This window comes from Protobothrops mucrosquamatus, unplaced genomic scaffold, assembly GCF_001527695.2.
Source record: "Protobothrops mucrosquamatus isolate PMUCROS unplaced genomic scaffold, P.Mucros_1.0 scaffold7, whole genome shotgun sequence".
Lineage (NCBI taxonomy): Eukaryota > Metazoa > Chordata > Lepidosauria > Squamata > Viperidae > Protobothrops > Protobothrops mucrosquamatus.
Window position 1 is genome coordinate 2,320,850 of NW_015386394.1, and position 19,100 is coordinate 2,339,949.

The 19,100-nt window shown below is 40.2% G+C and overlaps 1 protein-coding gene across 1 annotated transcript; it reads right to left on the reverse strand.

Moving 5' to 3' along the window:
* Positions 1-2,042: 2,042 nt before the first annotated feature.
* On the reverse strand, positions 2,043-15,508 carry SPIB (Spi-B transcription factor). Its single transcript, XM_015810211.1, has 6 exons — positions 15,486-15,508; positions 10,714-10,741; positions 9,958-10,045; positions 5,391-5,599; positions 4,142-4,289; positions 2,043-2,341 (listed from the first exon to the last, which is right to left on the reverse strand). The coding sequence occupies exons 1-6, from the start codon at positions 15,506-15,508 to the stop codon at positions 2,043-2,045; spliced, it is 795 nt and encodes a 264-aa protein (XP_015665697.1).
* Between the last annotated feature and the right edge of the window lie 3,592 nt (positions 15,509-19,100).

A 19,100-nucleotide genomic window follows, 5' to 3' on the forward strand; every position in this document is an offset into this window, starting at 1 on the left:
TGATGCTAACTCAGGCCATTTCCACATCTCCACTGTTTTCATTTCTCAATCTTTAGAAGCAATTTGTAAGTGATTGCTTCTACCAACTGAAGAACTAGAAGTAAAGATCACTGCCCTGATCCAAACTTTGCTGAAACTAGAGCACTAATTTTCAACCTTGGCAACTAGGGTTGCCAGGTCTGCTTCCAAAAAATAGCGAACAAGCGGGGGGGGGGGGGGGTTAAGTAGTAAAAAAAGTAGACTGTACAGCTTTAGATTACGTACCATTTCATCATAAAGCTTTTGAATAAAAAAAATGTCCACTATTTTGTGAAAAAAAATAGTGAACATAATGTGAAAAAAGTGGACTGTCCACTCAAATAGTGGACACCTGGCAACCCTATTGGCAACTTTAAGGTGCATGAACTTCAACACTCAGAGAAAAGTGACTTCCTCCTGGGAGTTGAAGTCCATACATCCTAAAATTACCAAAGTTGAAAAACAATGCTCTAAGCGACAAATATCCCCTTACTTCCAGTACAGAAAGGGAAACTAGCAAACCCATAAATTATGATTTCTTGCTGAAAGAAGAAACTGAAAAAACTGAGAGGGTGCTACAAAGTTATCAAAGTCAAGGTTCAGATGTTCCTCAGGTTATGACCTTGAATGTTCGGAGAACATTCAAGCTTGGGACAGTGCTCAACAACTTATAGTGGGTTCTCGAAGTTCCAGCCATCACAGTATCCCCACAGTCATGTGATCACAATTTCCAAAGTTCTCTACTGACTACCGACAAGTAACTTTAGTAATGAAGCTGGCAGGAAGTCAGAAGTTGTGGTCACATGAGGTTCTTGCTCAACAACCCACATGGTCATTGCTGAACAATACAAACTGCTTTACTTAGCAACGGCAACTCCAGGCCTAATTGTTGTCATAAGCCAAGGGCAACTTATACCAGAGATGAATTGGAAATTATTTAGTTCAGTCCTCCAATACTATCAATGCTGCAAAAATGTAAAAATTTTGAGTTGCTACCAAATCCTTGTGTGGAGCTGCCATGGAGGATTATATCAAACCAGAGAATTCATATAAATCCCAAGGTGCATATCTGCCTCTGGTTTTCTTCCAGAGTAGTTGTTGGATCAAAGGACAAGAGAGGAGTACTTTTTCAGACCAGTACTTGTGGGATGATGCCTCTTCTTACCAATTTTCTTTATTCTTTCCAAGCCAAAAGAATGTTGGAAAGAAATTACTTAAAGAAACTGTATAGGTGTTTTAAAAGACTCTAACCAACTGTCCTTCCAGATTATTCTCTAAAAACTGAACAGAACAGAACCAAATTTGGTGTGAGGAAGGAAGCTGGCAAAAGATTAAAAAAATGGGTTGAATCAGGGCAGTAACTTAGATTGTGGCTGATTCATCCATTCTAAGCCGAGTCCCTCTTCCTTCCTGGTCATATGAGTGGAGTAGCTATTAAGAGATTGGAAAGAGTTCCAGAAGTGTGCTCTGCACAATTTTCCTACTTGCTCCAAAGGTCATTCATGTTGATGAAACAGTAAGGCATGGAATGGCAAGAGAATAAGGGAAGCATTGGACTGAGCCCTGTGCAACTGTAGGAAGACACTACAAATATTTTAAGGAGGGGCCATAAATCCATTAAGGCCATACTCAAAAATAATTTAGCAGCTCTGCTGCTGTCTCATTCCTTTTTCATTCCACCAAGACCCCCCAAAAGAGTTGATATGAGCACTGGTTCTCAAACCATCCAGGAAAGATCAATCCAGGAATCCCAGCCAGATGCATCTTAGCTGAACTCCATTTTCCCATCCCAAAAAGGAACCCCCCCCCCAAGTCCTGGTCCATAAACCTTCCCCTAAAGTGCAGATCCCCCCACCCAATAAAAGCCCTCATTGCTTTCAGATTCTCCCTCCTTGCTTAATGCAAAGCATTTGGCACGTTTTCTAATACAGCCATACTGGCAAATGCCCAAATATAGTTTTCAAGAAAGCCAGCAGAGGAAGCATTTCATGGGAGGTTATTCTGGCCCAGGAGTCTTGAGGGCTTTAGGAAGAAGGTGATGGGCTCAGCAGTGAGGTCCCAAACTGGTACGTGAGCTTCTTTTTCACCTTGCGGATCTCGCCCGTTTTGCCATAGTTGCGCAGAGCTCGAGCCATTTTTTGGTAGGTCATTTTTTTGCGGTTGCCTTTCTGCTGGCCCCAGCGATGTGCCAGAAGCTCCTTGTGCTTTGAAGAGAACTGGAAGATGCCTGCATCACGCTGCACCCACCACACACATTCTTTCATGTCACCACCTTCAAGGAGCTCCAGCAAAAACTGGTAGAGGCGGAGTTTTCGGCGAGAGCCTGCAGAAGAGACCAAAGATCGGGATGGACAGATGTGTCAGATGCCCCCCACCATCTGCTGTTCAGAGGAAAGCACTCCCCCAAGGAGGAAAGAAACCAGATTGCCATGACTGCAGCCTCTCTTATTCTCAAGGATGGCAGAGGTCTGAGAGGGCTTTTCAGCATGTCACAAGGCCAAAAATCTCTGCGACAAATTTCACATTTGTCTACCTGAATCTCTGATGGTAAATTAAAGTAAAATCTCTTTTTGGATTTCCTCCAAGAGTTAGGATATCAGGGGGGGGGCGGAGGACTTCTTGTGGAGAGTGGGAGAAGATCACAATCCTGACATTTCACCATTTAGCTCGAAGAAAATTCTCCCAAGCAATGGAAATTCACCCTGATGCTTGTTTTGTTATCCAGATGAAAACTGCCCTTAACCTTCCTCATTTGTTCAGAAAATAGGAACAGTTACTCAAGGCTGGGAATAGATAGGGTTCTAGCATCATATCACAGGATCTCTTCCATTCAGCTAATCATGCAAAGCAACCATTGGTTGTTTTATAGGCTATTCTAGAGAGGTTGAATAGGAACAAGAGACTTTTTGCATAATATCAATATGGACTTCATTTCACTAAACAGCACCTGTGAACAATGCATCAAGCTAGCACTATGGCATACTAGTATAAATAAGAAAGATGGTTGAAGAATCCTCACTATTAATTGTATACTGTAGACCAATAGTTAACTCTACCATGACAAAAAGCAGAGTTACCAGTTTCAGAATGAATGTAGAACTGATTCTAAGATTGAGAGGGGGCAAGGGGTTAAGAAAGGAATTCCCATATATACCTACAGCTAAGTCATAAGCAGGCAAAACAAAAATTAATAATTAAGAGATTTTCCTTTGTGGAATAATAACCAACTTCCTTGAGATGGCAGATGCTTACAGATTCTTAGTAGCATATTCTGATAAAAAAAATATCCTTATTTAGCAACCACAATTGGAATTGGCAACTCAGTCAGTAAAGCAAAGTGGTGGTTAAGTTAAACTAGGATTGTGTTTACAATCTCACTTCAACTTTCCGTTGCTTTAGGGATCTGCGAAGGTTGTAAATGCAAGGATTGGTCATAAAATTACTTTTTCATCACCATTGTAACTGCAAACAGTCATTAAATAAGAAAGTTGCTAAACATTAAAAGATACACCAGGCTCAATTGTCTCAAGGGTGCTTTTTCAAAAGACAGCTGGACTCCGTTTTTCCTTGACGATATTTTGCTTCTCATCCAGGAAGCTTCTTCAATTCTGAAGAATAGATGAGAAATGAAACATCTTAAAGGTAAAGCAAAGTTCAGTTGCCTTTTGAAAAGGTATCTTTGGGGCAACCGTGACCTGGATGACTGAGAATCTCCACAGATACCAAGCTCAATTCCTCTTAATTGTAAACATTCAGTTGTCTTAGCAGTGCTCCAGCATGTGTCTGAAATGCTTTTCAATTTCTCAATCTAGCCCACATATTGTGCCTTCTGAAATTTAGTGAGCAAGCTGCTTCCCCTCATCCTGATGCCCTTTGGATGTGCTGGGCCGCATCTGTTGGGAAAGAAGGCAAGTGGAATCTAATACATCTGCCAAATGCCAGGCTGTAGATAGCAGCTGTGTTCTGAGATCATATGCCTAAATTATCTATTGTGGATTGATTTCTTAGTGATGGTTTGTGCCTGGGGCATACTTTATTAGCTTGCAGATCAATACTCTGGGCCCTCTGTCATCTTTGGAGGCTTTATCTACTTTCTGAGTTAGGATTCTTACTCTCCACTCACCAGAATCAAACCTAGACAAGAGATTCTCATCCAAATCACTCTCAGAAGATACTTCCAGATTCCGGCCATCCTTGTGAATTTCCCCCTCTTCTGACAGTGGGCTACATATTTCCCTTGGAGCAGAATATTGTTCGTATGGCAGATAGATCTGTAGAGATCAAATGACAATTTAATGGAATGAAACATTTAAATAGCAGTTGCCAGTCTTGAGAGTAAGGACCAAACTGGATTACATAGATTATTACAAAAGTTAAATGGCTCTCCAGTTGATCTGTTTCTTTTATATGAAAGACAGCTTTATAATCTGAACCTTTTAATGTCACATAGCAAAGAAATACTTTTGGGGATAGGAAAAAGGTTATTTGTCTTACGCTTCCTGCCCCAAAGATCTCTAAAACCATGTGTACTGCCAGAAGGTCTCCATTTTACACTGGTTCAATTTTAAAATAGAATATACTGCCATGTTTTGTTGACAGCATTTCCTCATACCTTTCTAAGGTCCAAAGATTACACCATGCAGAAAACTCTATCTCTTGTCATTTATATATATATGACTGACAATGGGAAAACTGCAAAATACAGATCACAATGCAAGTAATGCTCCTACCTTATTCCCCCATCTAGAACAGCTAAATTCCAACAGTATTTTCTTTTATCAACTCCCCATTCTCTTGTCTGAAAACTCGAGGGTTAATGATTTCATATTCCTTGCTTAACCAATAGTACAAGTAGTCCTCAACTTACAACTATTTGTTTAGAAAGTTACAATGGCATTGAAAAAAATGGCTTATGACCAGGTCTCACACTTACGACCATTTTAGATTCCCCACGGTAATGTGATCAAAATTCAGGCATTTGGCAATTGACATGTACTTTTGACAGTTGCAGCATCCTGGAGTTACATGATCTCAGTCTGCAACCTTCCCAGCCAGCTTTTGTCAAACAAAGTGAAGGGGGGAAGCTGGATTCACTAAATGACAGACTGATTAACTTATCAACTGTAGCAATTCACTTGACAACTGAAGCAAAAAAAGTTGTAAATAAAGTGTGACTTGTTTAACAACTGCCTTATTTAGCAACTGAAATTATGGTCCTACTGTGGTCATAAGTCATTAGCAAAAGCCATGCTGGCCAGGAAATCCATATGTCTGGAAATAACCTGATAGGAAAAGAGTCATGGTCTTCCCAAGGAGATCTAAGGGATCCAGGTTCCTTTCCCCTTCCCAGATACTGAGGTTCCGCCCATTACCTCAGTGTTGTATTCGTCCTTGAATACCATAGCTGAATTCTGGGCCGGCATCATTCCCTCGTGGTTGTAGACTGGTTCCAGAGAGAGCTGTGGCTGGGGGTAAGTGCCAGGGGGGTAGGAGGCTTGGACATTCTGCAGCTGAGCCAGGTGTCCTATCTCAAAGGGTTCATATCCAGGTTCTTGCATCTCTAGCCAGTTCATACAAGACTCTGAAAGGCAAAACCCCAGGTCAAAAAGAAGAATCCAAAGGATCTAGAGAAGCTCACTGTTCAAGAGCATCCTATTAAAAAGTAATCCAAAGTCATCAGCAAACGTGCACAAACTTCAGGTTAGTAGGTGTTTTCTTTGACTATTCATTGCAACCAAAATCTACCAGCTAGAAGGGATGATGAAGTGTAATGAAAAGGAATAGCTACTGCAACTCTCTTTCCACCATACACTGGAATAACTACCGGGCCCAGCCTTTCATGCTTTCAGAAGATAGCTAAGAAATGGTTATTTCCGTGGATACTTAGTTCAGGTTGAGCAGAGTTCCCATTGGTGGGATATAACAAATTTTAGCTTCTGATTGCCATTAAATTGTTTATTTGTTTTAGTTATATATGTGGCACCTGGTTTGAACTGGGCAGCCACAAAAATGCTTAAAATAAAGCAATAAGCAAATAAACAAACCTGCACATTTACTGGAAATCAGTAGAGCCTCATATGCCCTTTCACCTGCTCTTGTTTTGTATTTACTGGTAATCTTCAACTTACAACCACAATTGGCATTGGAATTTCAGTCGCTAAGCGATATAGTCACTAAATGAGCCACTATGTCACCAGACCTGATTTTATGACCATTTTTACTGTGGTCATTGGGAGCATCAAGCAATTAACATGGTTGTTAAGCAAATCCAACTTTCCAAATTGACTTTGCTTGTCATGGCTGGGAAGGTTGCAACTTACAATCGCATGACCATAAGACACCACACTCATTGAAAATGCGAACCGGTTGCCAACTATCAGAATTGCAATCATGTATTCTGGGGGTAGTGTGATGGTTAGAACATTGAAGATGGGTCATGAGTCACTTTTTCTGATCCTGTTGTAACTTTGAACCATTGTTAAACAAATAGTCATAGGTCAAGGACTATCTGCAGTAGCCAGTTGGTCATCATCAACTACAGTTCCACGCAAGTGGACTGAAAACAGGCAGAAGAGAAAAAGAAAGACCGTGTGCTCTAAGAGTTAGGTGTTGGATTAGGAGGTTGAAAGCCAGATCTACTGTCCACATGAAAACCTACTAAGTGACATGAAGCCAGTCATTGTCTCTGACTGTTCTAGAAGCCTTTAAGGAGGAAATGGAAAGCAGGAGCTCTGTATATATTGCCCAGAATTCCTGGAGCAAAATGGGGATAGACCTTGAATTAATAAAGAAACACTAAGGAATATCACATCTTTGTCTTGACCCGATTTACTTTCCACAAAGAGGACAAAGAAAAGAGGAGGTCCTTCCCACACAGTCAGCATGCAAAGAGCAGATCAGAAAAAACAGCAAATGAGACTAATGCTTCCCTAGTCTGCTGTTCTTGATGGCTTTTCTATACTCCCTATCACAGGCAGCTTTCAATGGCAAGCTTCCAGCTTCTTAGTAGTATCAGAAATCAAGTAAATAAAATAGAATCACAGACCAGTTACAGGTAGTCCTTGACATACAACCACAATTGAGCCCACAATTTCTGTTGCTAGCAAAACAGTTGTTAAGTGAATTTTGCCCCATTTTACAGCCTTTCTTGCCACAGTTGTTAAACGAATCACTGCAGTTGTTAAGTTAGTAACATGGTTGTTAAGTGAAACTGGCTTCCCCATTGACTTTGCTTGTCAGAAAGTCACAAAAGATGATCATATGACTGCAGGACATTGTAACTGTCATTAATATGAGTCAGTTGCCAATCATCTTAATTTTGATCATGTGATCATGGGGATGCAGTAACTGTCGTAAGTGTGAAAAATACTTATAAGTCACTTTTTAGTGCAGTTGTAACTTTGAACTAAACAAATGATTGTAAGTTGAAGATCACCTGGACCATCTGTGGACTTCCCTTTAAGATGGTTTCATGTGCTGTTCTCTTTTCTTTTGCTGGTAAGACTGGTGGGGATTCTTTTGGGGAGGGATAAGGGAATCCCTGTGTATCATTTGCACTCATGTCCACTACTTGCTTAGAGATGTGGTTCTGCCCTTGACTGTTGAGGTTTCCCATGGGGAGGAGGCCTACATAATGCTTCTTTTTCCCCCCTACCACCTTAAGAGAATGGCTTCAGTGCTCACTTGGTTTGCTCAGGTACAAGAGATGGATGATGCACAGAGCTGACTACAAAGAGCTTTCTGTGTTCTGGGCAGCTGTAAAGTAGGGTCTGTGCAAATACCTGCCACCATGAATTTGCATAGGAATAGCAAGTTGTACCCTAACGCATATTTGCAGTCTTGCTTTTCCCCACCAGGGAGCAAAATCCGACAAGGCAGCAATGGGCTCACTGAATAGCTCAGAAGGTGGGTTTTTAAAATCTGTTTCATACAGTAGAATAAGGAACATGCTTAACTCCTATATTATAGCAAACTCGATTTGCAAAGTATGAATCTCTGATCAGACTAACTAGTACTATCTATTTTCAAACAAGAACTATCTTTAGACATTGAGGCAAGGGGCTATCACAGGGGACAATGCTTATAAAGCATTTCAAAAGAGGCTTGCGGGCTCATTAGGTAGGACATCAAACGATATTTTTCAGTACAATATTTTGTTGCAAATTCTACTTGGGACTTTGTATCTCTTCTATCAGACAAATTGCAATACTTGGTTTCCCTTTGGCTTCCTGCTAATGTAATTCTTGCATTTGTGTTGTTTGTTATTGATTATAACTTCCAATGAAAAATATGGTGGGTGCTTAAAATAGTCCCATGCACTTACATTTTTCAAGCTACATAAGAAGTGTGGTTTTGGTGAGCCTGCTAAAAGAAGACCAAAGCAGAAACAGTGAGGAAGATGTCGCTCATCAGGAACGTTATTTCCTAGCACATAGACCCACTACATACATGTTCATAGAATGAACATCCACATTTCCATTTACCACCAAGGCAGTACATGCATTGCCTATTGAGGAAAGAAGTGTCATTTCCCCCCTTCCAAGAAAAATGTGAAGAGCTCTTCCAATGGTTGCAAAGACTGCAGCAAATGAGGATAAAAAGTAGCCTTTCAATAAAATGAGAAGACCAAACACGTTGGACTTTTATGTTAAACTCAAAGGAGCTTCCTGCACTGGTCCTGGAAGATTGTCTATCGAAGCTTCCACAAGGCTAAGCCTGCTGGGTGAACTGAGCAAAGCAGCCATTTGTTCAGCCACTCAGTCGGGCACAGTAGGCTGGTAGCAGATATTCAAGGTAAGTAAAGGCTGCTTTCAGTTGACATTGGTATCAATAGGGAATGTGATCATGCTGTTTTTTCCAGCAACAATATAGAAATGGCCATTCACTTTCTCAGTCAAGCTCACAACGCAAACAAGGTCACCTAAGTGCTCCCCTGGGCTGAGATTAACGATAGTTATATTGTTATTGAGGAGTTGTAATAGTTACGTTATTATTGGATTGTTAGATTTGGTATGCAGAGAATATGCCAAATACTCCTGCTTCCTGTGTTCCCACAACCACCTCCCTGTGAGGTAGGCTGGGCCGTGAGAGAGCAAGTGGCTCAATGTCACCCACCCAGCTGGCCTTCATGCCTAAGGAAGACCTAGAACTCAGTCTCCCAGTTCCTAGGCCAGCCCCTTCACCACTACACCTAACTGGCAATGTCAAGCAGTGGTTAAAGTGATGAATTTGAATAGTAAGACCCAGGTAAATACCCACTTGACTAGAAAGCTCACTGCTGAAATGTGAGTCAACCATTCTCTTTCAGTTCATTCTACCTCATAGGGGTGTAGTTGTGGTGATAAAATGAGAGGGATGTCCTAAGTACAGTGCTCAGAGGACAAATGTAAAGGCCCACTATTTATCAAGAAGTTTGAGCCCTGAGTAGTATTTACGACAGGAGGCTGATCTCTCACAATGCCTAGGCACTTTACACCTTCCTAAGACTAGAAAAACCCCAAATATGAGATTGCATATATTGTGGCAGATTCCCATGAATGTTAACTATGCAGAAATGTCCCAGAAGTCAGGTGGCGGTTAGTTACATGACTAAATCAAAATTGCGCAAGAGACCAGAGCAGAGGGGAAGAAGGGGGAGAAGAGAGATCGGCAGCTGTGAAACAGAAAAGTGAGTGATAAGAGTTGCTTCTTGGAGCTCTTTAAGGCTGGGCAAAAGTGCCCTATATAAATCAGCAAGTCAGAGAGTGATAAACCATATTTATTTGTGAGGATAGCTGGGATCCTTGTGGTTGATTTCTGTGGCACCTTATTTCAAACTTTTGTTTTCTTTTATTTTTTAAGTGATGGATTTTCTCCTCTATCGTGGCCTTTTAACTGATTGGTTTTCTTTACAAATTTGCATTACACTGTAAAATATTGAACCACTAAAATAAATCTTACCTGGGGAGCTCTCCGGATCTCCAAGGCAGGGAGGAAATGTGGATTCTTGCTTGTAAGAGTCCAAATCACTGATAAATCCACTGGGGAACTGAGAAACATAGGGATGTTGTAAGTATAATATAAACTCCTGAAATGTTTCCCAAGATCCATTAGGAAGGCAAGGGACCCTGCCTTGTCAATCCATCCAATCCTTGCTTCAAGACTGACATTTTCCCACCATGAATTCTGCAGTCATGACTTCTGCCAACATCTCATTACGCATCAGTGGAGGGGTGAAAGATGTGCATGATGATGTCATCTCATAAACCATATGACATATATTTATATCAGGCCAATTGCTTCAGGCTATTCTTTGGCCACTGGTGTGTGTGTGTGTGTGTGTGTGTGTGTGTGTGTGTGTGTGTGTGTGTGAGAGAGAGAGAGAGAGAGAGAGAGAGAGAGAGAGAGAGAGGGAGGGAGGGAGGGAGAGAGGGAATTCAAGATGATAGCTGCAATGCATTTGGTTGCCATTTTGCCTTTTTTAAAAATCATCTCCCATACCTGCGATTCCCATTCTCCCTGAGAAGTGAAAATACCATTTTATTTTCAGTCTCTGGTAACCTCCTTTGTCTGTTCCTCTCTCTTCCTTCCCTCCCACTCTTTTCTTCACTTTCAACAGGTTAACAGAAAAAGTACAAAGAGGTTTGAACCTCCTAAAATTAGGTCAGGGGTCTCAAATTTCCCAACCCTATTCAGAATTTGAAATCACATGCTTACCATATAGCCATATTGGGATCCATCAGGCCTGTGAAGAGAGAAAGAAAATTGGTAAGCAGGTATACAGGCTGCCTGTACTAAGCTCATGTCTCTCAACTTGATATTACCAAGAACATTGAACAATGATTAAAACAGCCAGCACTAAAACGTTAGGCTCAGAATGACAGGAACTTCCTGCTGTATATTTTTCTTAGTTGTTTGGGTGGATAATATAAGATTTTCTTTCACAGATCACATAAATCTACACATAGCCATGCTTATTCAGAGCAAGTTCCACTTTGTTCAATCAAATAAAAGTGGAATTTAATCAGTTAAGATTTCTTTGACTAGAAGAGTATTTTATACATCTTAACAACAACTTTCATTATCCCTATTTCAGTAGCAGGGGATTAATTTTGAAATACACATTGATCTGGGATTACAACTGAATAGACATATATGCTGTATGACAGTCCTATAATTAGCCTAGGAGCTTTCCTTAGTAATTTATCACTATAAATTATCCCCAGAATGGGGATCATGATTTATGCAGCCTCTTCCCATTGGCTTGTGTACCACCAAACACTCAACCCTGGCTGCCTTTCATTGTTGCCACAACATTCTGGAGAGTAAAACCAACAGGGCTGTCTTTGGCTTTCACTTGTTGCCTACAGGGATGGGCAAGAGAAAATTTGGAGGACATCAAACACAAACTATTGGATGGTGACAACAATACATTATGCTAGCAGGACATTATTTCGCCATAGCAAGGAGTAATGCCTGGTAAAGCTCCATGATGAAGAAAGAGTTATGTATTTTATATATTCCTATAGTGACATTTGGTTCAAGTGAAAAAAATGCAAGATTTACATGTCTCAATAAAAGAGAACAGATGTAGGTAAGAGATGAACTCTGGGTGCTCTCTGAGCTTGGTTATTTGCTTGCAGATGTTTCTTTATCTGACTAGGTAATATCATCAGCGCGAGTGAGTGTGGGGTCTGCTCCCTGACAATAGCTTGCCTCGCCAGTGTGGTGGGGTTGTGGATTTCTCCTTGGTTGTTCTTTGATTGCGGTATTATTTTCTGCTTGATTATTAGTCTGGTGTTAATCAAGGGGAACAAAACCTAAATGATATAATTCTACAGAGAGACACATAGAGATAAACCATATTTACACACTTTTCAAAACAGACAATACTATAAAAAGGCTAAAAAGGGCAGAACAGATCCTCTCCAGCAACCAATATCCAGATAAGCATGGATTAACAAACAATTAAGCAGAAAATAATATCAACATCAAGGAACTACTGGCAGGACAAATTACTGTGCATAACCAGGAAGCAAACTCCATGCTCACTAGCACTGAAGATGTTACCTAATCAGGTAATGAAATGACTGTAAGCAAGGTAAACATGTACAGATTTCATATACATGTCCTCCAGTGGGAATAAAACCTAATTCTATATAATATAATCCTACAGAATTTTCATTCAGAGTAAAATTGGAAAGTGTTCAGAGAATCTATTTTTTTCCTCCTCTACTACTATTAATTCATTGAAATCAATATAACCTCTTCTATTCCACAAATATAATCACTAGACTGAGTATCCTTACCAATTGCAGTTCATCCCCATTTAACATCATCTTTAGCCTCGTAACCTATTCTTTGAATTAATTTTCCTAAAATCAAGGGTTCTTCAGATTTATTGAACTCCAGGTTTCATAATTCCCATTATTAGTATGGGGGGTGTTATAGTTTAGATGCTGGGATTGTTGTAAGCCACCTAAAATAGCCCCACAACGAGATAGGCAGCAAATACATTTAACAATTAAAATAAAATGGTATAAAAGATTCTAATGATTTACAAAATGAGCTCTGTCGTGCAATCTTTTCTGACATCTGTAAGGCCTGAGAGTGGGGAAGGCTGCTATTCCTTTTAGAGCTTAGGGTGCATTTGGATGTGGCATCAAAAGCCCCAAGGGGGGAATTGGGAGCTACTGTTCCCTACCCCTGGGATAAGATGCCTTCTTTGAATCTGGGTGAGTAATAATTCATTAGGAGTTATATCAAGTTCCCAAAAGGATGAGTGTGGCCATTTCTGCATTGCATTGATGATGGAAATACAATATGCTAAATACATCGGCATAGCAAAGCATTGTCATATTTTGATACAGCTCCATGCTAGTTAGAAATTATGCAAGTTAGAAGTTAAAATGCCTGAAATCAAGGAGGAGGAGAGGGGCAGGAGGGGGATGGTGATAGCTCCTACAGCATGACCCATTCACTTACCATGACATCATTGTACATGGCTCTGCCCATGATACAAAGAAAGAAAAGAGAAAGTGTGACTCCTAAGGCTGAACATAAACCATGTAGTACCTTCAAACAGGGAGCAGCTTTTTTCATAAAGGAGAGATATAGGAGAAAGAAAGAACAAGTTCCCCCCAACTTGCTCCTTCAGATGTTTTGCTCCAACAACTCAATCACATCTCAGTTACGTTGACTTTGCTTTTAACCTTCAGCACAGGGCATCTAGATGGGGAAGGCTTCCTTCTAGATAAGGAAGGGGGAGGGGGCTTCCCAGTATTGTGCAATATATAACCATCTTTGCTCTACATTGTACACTTACTGTATGGAGGGTAGTGGCAGAAGCAATCTCACCATTAACTAGAGCCAGTCAGCTATCTCAGACATCCAATTTGGTATGTTGAGAAAGGCAGTTATTAATTCCTTCATTTACCCTGGCTGTGATCATACTAGTATGAAGAGGGGGAAAACTTGTCAACCTAGGTCACTTCACCAGCTGAAGCAATTTTATTTATTTTTTTAAATGTATTGTACACCAAAAAACTAGATTTTCCCCAGGGTGGCTTCAAGCAGACTAAAATCACACATGGTTCTAGGGAACAAAGCACTATAATTAATATTAATATTGAAAGAATCATGGCAGCACCCCAAGCTTCAACAAAATGGGCCAGCTCTGGGTAGAAATGGGCAAAAATCAGCATTTTTGAGTAGAATTACAAAGCAAGAGAACTGTTCATTGTCTCATTGTCACACTCTTGTGCTGGGGAAATATTCAAATCTAATTTTCCCAACCTTCACCAGTCTCAATATTTGCATAACAGACAACAGGAAAGAAGAAAAGTGAGAGGGAGAAAAGTATGGGCTGGACGGAAACCTAGAATACAGAACATCTGGTCAGGTACAGGAGATGACAAAATAAAAATAGCAGCAAGGCTGCTAATTTGGAGAATAGCTGGCAAAGTATGAAGTTATCTCTATAAATTACAACTGTTGCACATTTTCTGCAAAACATTGTATAAGTCAATTTTCTAAAAGGCTGCAATGGGAGTAATAGCAGCCAAAATATTCCTATATAAATAAGACAGGCATAAAAATGCCAGAGTCAAAAGTGAAGTCCACTTAGTATATTTGGCATACACTTAAAGAGATGGAGTGAAACACTAGATTGCATTAAGCTTCAAGAAGTGAAGGACAGAACAAAAATGTCTCAAGATGAAAGCTACTCCTGTTGATTATATGAAGATGTCCATTTGGGAGTGATTCCCAAGGATTTCTTTTGGGAAGCTTTTTAAATTCCAATGTAGCTTATAACTCTTAAGTCTGCAAAGAGTATCCCATCTAAGTATTAAACAGTTCCAATCATGTTTAGATGTTTTTATTGTTGTTGTTATTTTTGTTTTGTTTTGCTAGAGCCAAGATCAAGAAGGATCTGCCTAAATTAAAATCCTAGGTCAACCATAGGGCTGAAGAAGTAATCACGGATTCTCTGTCCTTCTTCACTGGGTTGTTGTGAGAAGAGAATGAAAACTGTACAGTGCTTAGATAACCTTTTAAGTAAAAATGGGATTGAGTGTAATAGAACCTAAATCAGGTCTGCCTCCTTTATGCCCTCACTCCCAGCAATGAGATTTTAACTAGCTCTTTATTTTCATTTATGACTTTTGACATTGTTTTATGAAATATTAAAAACATGTTGCTTTGTCAGTTTTAATATACATGCATACAAACTGTTTTCTAGCAAGAAAATAGCCTTTTAATTTTCAGTTTTGGCCCCCAACTTTTTGCTTCATTCTTTTTAGACGTTTTGGTGGACAAACTTTAGGTGGCTGTGGGTTACCCATTATAGTTGGGAAGACTGAGGACTATAAAGTGGGTGCAACTGGCTTTGGTGAGAACTTCAGAAGTTATTAACTGTACGATAGGCTTCTTTTAGAATTTCATATTTTAATTTAAATCTGTATAACAGCTCAGCATCACGGGAAACTTTGTCATTCTTTCCAGCGACACTGATCCAAAGGGGGCTCGGGGGAGGGGTCCCAAAAAGGGATGTTGGAGATTTATGTGGGTTATGAGCCACAAGTTGGCTACCTCTGCCGATGGGCATCTGTCTTTCCCAGGCGATACGTCTGTTTTGCAAGCGTTGCGGGGCAGAGCCCGCCGAGTTCCACAGGCGCCCAGTTCTAGCACCTCGGCGCAGATCCACTGAAAAGGGCAGGTAGGCGCCAGAGCCGGTCAAGCGGAAAACTGCCCGCTTCTGTGGCCAAAATCTACCAGCCCGGTAAGAAAGATGCGCGATTCAAGAAGGCGCCACTGTCCATTTTTACGTGCGAACCCGGAACACGAGGATCCGCTGTGCCCACGCTGAAATGCCACAATATTACGCTTCTTTAAGCAACTATAACACATCAAATCCGCGGCTCCCATCAGGGTCCGCTTCTGCCCTCTCTCCCTCCGTTCGCCCCCGACCCAGTTCCCCTCGCACTCACTGCGCGTAATCCAAATCCAGCATCCTGGATGGGCAACGACGGGAAGCGTGTGCCAGTCCGCTAGCCCGCCGAGGCGCTTTCAGCGGCAGCGTCCAGCCTTCTCCAGTGGTGCCACCAGCAGTTTCGCCGACAGGGGAGCATTTATGTAGCCTTGCGATTCGCGACTCGAGAGGGGAGTGACCTCAGACAAAATTCCCCCAGATAGGTGGGGCTGCCCTAAGACGGTCCTTGCGCAATGAGCGCCTACAGCGAGGAGTGTTGGGGGGGGGGAGGTGGAGTTGTGGGAATTGTATAGTGGATCTCACACCATCTCAGTTAATACACCAGATCCGGGGACAGAGATGCCTGAGGCGGTGCAGATTTTCCCGTTCCAGCCATACAAAACGCCGCCTTAGATCCGAATCACAATGTTGTTACCAGTCAAAAACTCGGACGAGGTTTCCTTCTGTTTTAGCCTAAAGCAATCGGCCAAATTGGACATAAAGACCAATAGTTGCCGTTTGGAGCAGTGAGAGAGAAAGAGAAAAAGATTGTTCAAAATACTTTTACTAGACCAGCTAAACTTTTATAATCATTGTAAATGTTTGGGAAAGAAAAAATAGACACAAATATGTAAAAGTTAGGAGAAATGAGGCTACAGTAGTACATTCACCTCCCCTCCCATTCAGAAATTATGTTTTTTCTCCATAGGTTTTTTTTTTCAATTTCCACTACTTTGGACTGCAGCGACCCTCATCTGCTGTGGTGATGGGCTTTGAAAAACATTGTATTGTAAGGAACCATTGTGAAAAGATTCAGGAGGGAGGATTTGATTAATTGTCCTTATAAAATAAAGAAAGGCCAAAAAAAAAAAAGTTATCCTCTGGCACTGTAAAAATTAAACAACTGAATCTCAGAATTATAGCATTAGTTTATTTCATTGCATAGAACTTTAATGGTCAGTTTTGAAAGGTGAAGGATTGGATTAGACCATTGGAAAAGTAGATCAAGACTCAAAACACAGAGATGGATTTAGATATCATTGCACTCCAACATTGATTTATTATTTGTATAATTAGCTTTATGCAATAAGTTCACATGGTGCAATAAGATTGTGTGTTTGTTGTCACTGTGAGTTGTGTTGGGGGGGAGTGCACGAAGGGAGGCTCAGCCAATCTCATTGTACACATGTTGTACTTTGACAATAAAGGTTGATTTGATTTGATCCCACCTTTATTTTGTACAACTCAAGACAGTCTGCAAATACTCCCACCCTCTTAAGTTGCCCATAACAAAAAGCTTGCGAAGTGTGTTGAGTTGAAAGAGAGTGACAGGCCCCAAATCATTCAGTCAGGATTTAGGGAGGCTAGAACTCAACGGCCTCCCAGTTTTTAATTCAGCAGATTAACTACTACCCCATATACAGAACTCCTGAAAGATACAATACTGACATCCAAAATATAAGTTTTGCTAATTTGAGCACTGGAGAATTCAAATATAAAAAAAAAAGATACAGTTGCTGCTTTTTGTCCATTTCTGCCCAGAGTTGGCCCATTTTATTGAGGCTTGGGCTGCTGCCACTGTTCTTGCTCTTGTATTGTTGTTTCTGGGGAAAAAATAAAGTAACTTCTTATCAGAGCAGGAATTTTTCAGGTAAGTCTCTTTCCTATTAAAAATGTTCCGTTTCTAGCATTTACCAAAAGTAATATAAGACTAAAAGAATTCATAACCAACTTTGGTTCCATCACATAACACAATTACTGGCTTCACACAATATTCTAAAATATAATGTGGATGATTTGACTTTGGCTTAGTCCGTGTTGTTTGTTAATCATAGTTTTTGTTTAATATAGTGTGTGAACATAGCTTGACCTTATAAAAATCTAAGCATACAGGAAAAATAGCGGGGAATGTATAGCTAGATGGTATTGCAAGAAGGTGTTTAAAAAATATATTTTTAAAGCAATATTCATGTAGTGGTCTCACACAAACCATGTTTTGATGTAGTATTTGATGATTTAATACATTTGATGATGTATTCAGTGGCTTTGATTGCAGAATTTTAAATGCTAGGCTAGGAAACAAAGGCAAAAATGTTCAGCAGGTAAAAAATCTCTTTTCTAACAGAGCAAGTTATTGCAACCAATCTAGAAGGCCAAAGGTGCTTTTTCAGGAGGCAACTGGATTTTCTTGTGGGTTTTTTTTTTAAAAAAAACAACATTTCACTTCTCATCCAAGAAGCTTCTTCAGCTCTGCCTGGATGGTGGGGAATGGAAGGATTTATATGCCACACAGACAGCTGGTCATTTGCATTCTTTTAGAGATTCGTTTTACCTGTGTCATCAAGGTCATCTGAATAGTGCAAATGGGTGTGGAGCCTTCTTGGCTGCAAGATGTTTTCTGCCCTGTGTCCCTTTACTGTTGAAGACAAGCAAAGGCTGTTGGGGATGAGTCTGTATTGTCTGCATCTCAAACTGAGCTGCAAATGGTTCCTGTAGTCTGAAATTTTTCTGGAAATCCATTCACACTCCCACACCATTTGAAAGGTGTTCATCCCAAAGTGCATGGCTACAGTTCTATGGAGATTCTCAATCACTCAGGTCATGGTTGAATGAAATCCTTCCATTCCCCACCATCCAGTCAGAGCTGCACACTGTTGCTTCCTTCGCTCAATCATTATTCCACTATACTGTTGTCACTCTACTCTTCTAAAACAATGTTCCCAACTTTGTCAACTTTTAAGATATGTGGATTTCAACTTGCAGAATAGCTGGCTGGGGAATTCTGGGAGTTGAAGTTTGGCAACACTTTTCTAAGATTATCCAAGCAATGCATAATATTCACTCAACCTTGTAAAATGGGTTAGTCTAAGAGACAGAGAAGCAGCAAGATTTGAGTTCAGTCCACTGAACAGTGGGCTGACAGTGGGCTGACAGTGATCCAAAACTCACAAAGTTTCATCCATCAAGTTCTTTTTTGCCCCTCTTCAAATACAGTGAAAGGGCAGGATAGCACTATTGCCCCTTTGAAGCAAAGAACAGGATGCGTATTAATAATTATTGCAATTACATGGTACATTTCAATGTCTTTTCCATTTCACAATGGTCCTGAGAGGTTGGTCCTTCATAATTTCAGTTTACTTCTAGAATTTAGTACAATAGTGAACAAAAATTCCTTCTTAGGGGTGACACCATGTTATTATACTATCTTCACAAATTCTTTTGTCTTCTCTTTTCATGAGCTGATTAGATCTTCCCTGCTTGAGCTTTTTATTATCTCCCACAGGAGGTACAGCTGCCCCCACTTAAAAAACAAGTATTTTAAAACAATTGAATATATCTTCTCTTGGTTCTTGTAGACAACAATTGCTCAGGACTAGACTGTCTCTTAAGGGAATGTTACAATTAGTGTTATAGTGAAATTAATTTTTTTACTGCTTGATAATTTGATTAAACATTTTTAAATACAGTTCTGGAATAATAATAATAATAATAATAATAATAATAATAATAATAATAATAATAATAATAATAATAATAATAATAATAATAATACTGCTAATAACCATTTAGCCCATAATAAGTCAGACATGACTGTAGTTAATAAAGAAACAAGTATAGATAATTGTCATTGCAA

Excerpts from the sequence above, each read along its gene's own strand:
- SPIB (XM_015810211.1), bottom strand. The coding sequence starts at position 15,508 with ATGCTGGATTTGGATTACGCGCA. Across the intron at positions 10,046-10,713 it reads GATCCCAATATGGCTATATG|TTCCCCAGTGGATTTATCAG; the intron begins GTAAGCATGTGA and ends TATGTTTCTCAG. Across the intron at positions 5,600-9,957 it reads AGATCCGGAGAGCTCCCCAG|AGTCTTGTATGAACTGGCTA; the intron begins GTAAGATTTATT and ends TTTGCCTTTCAG.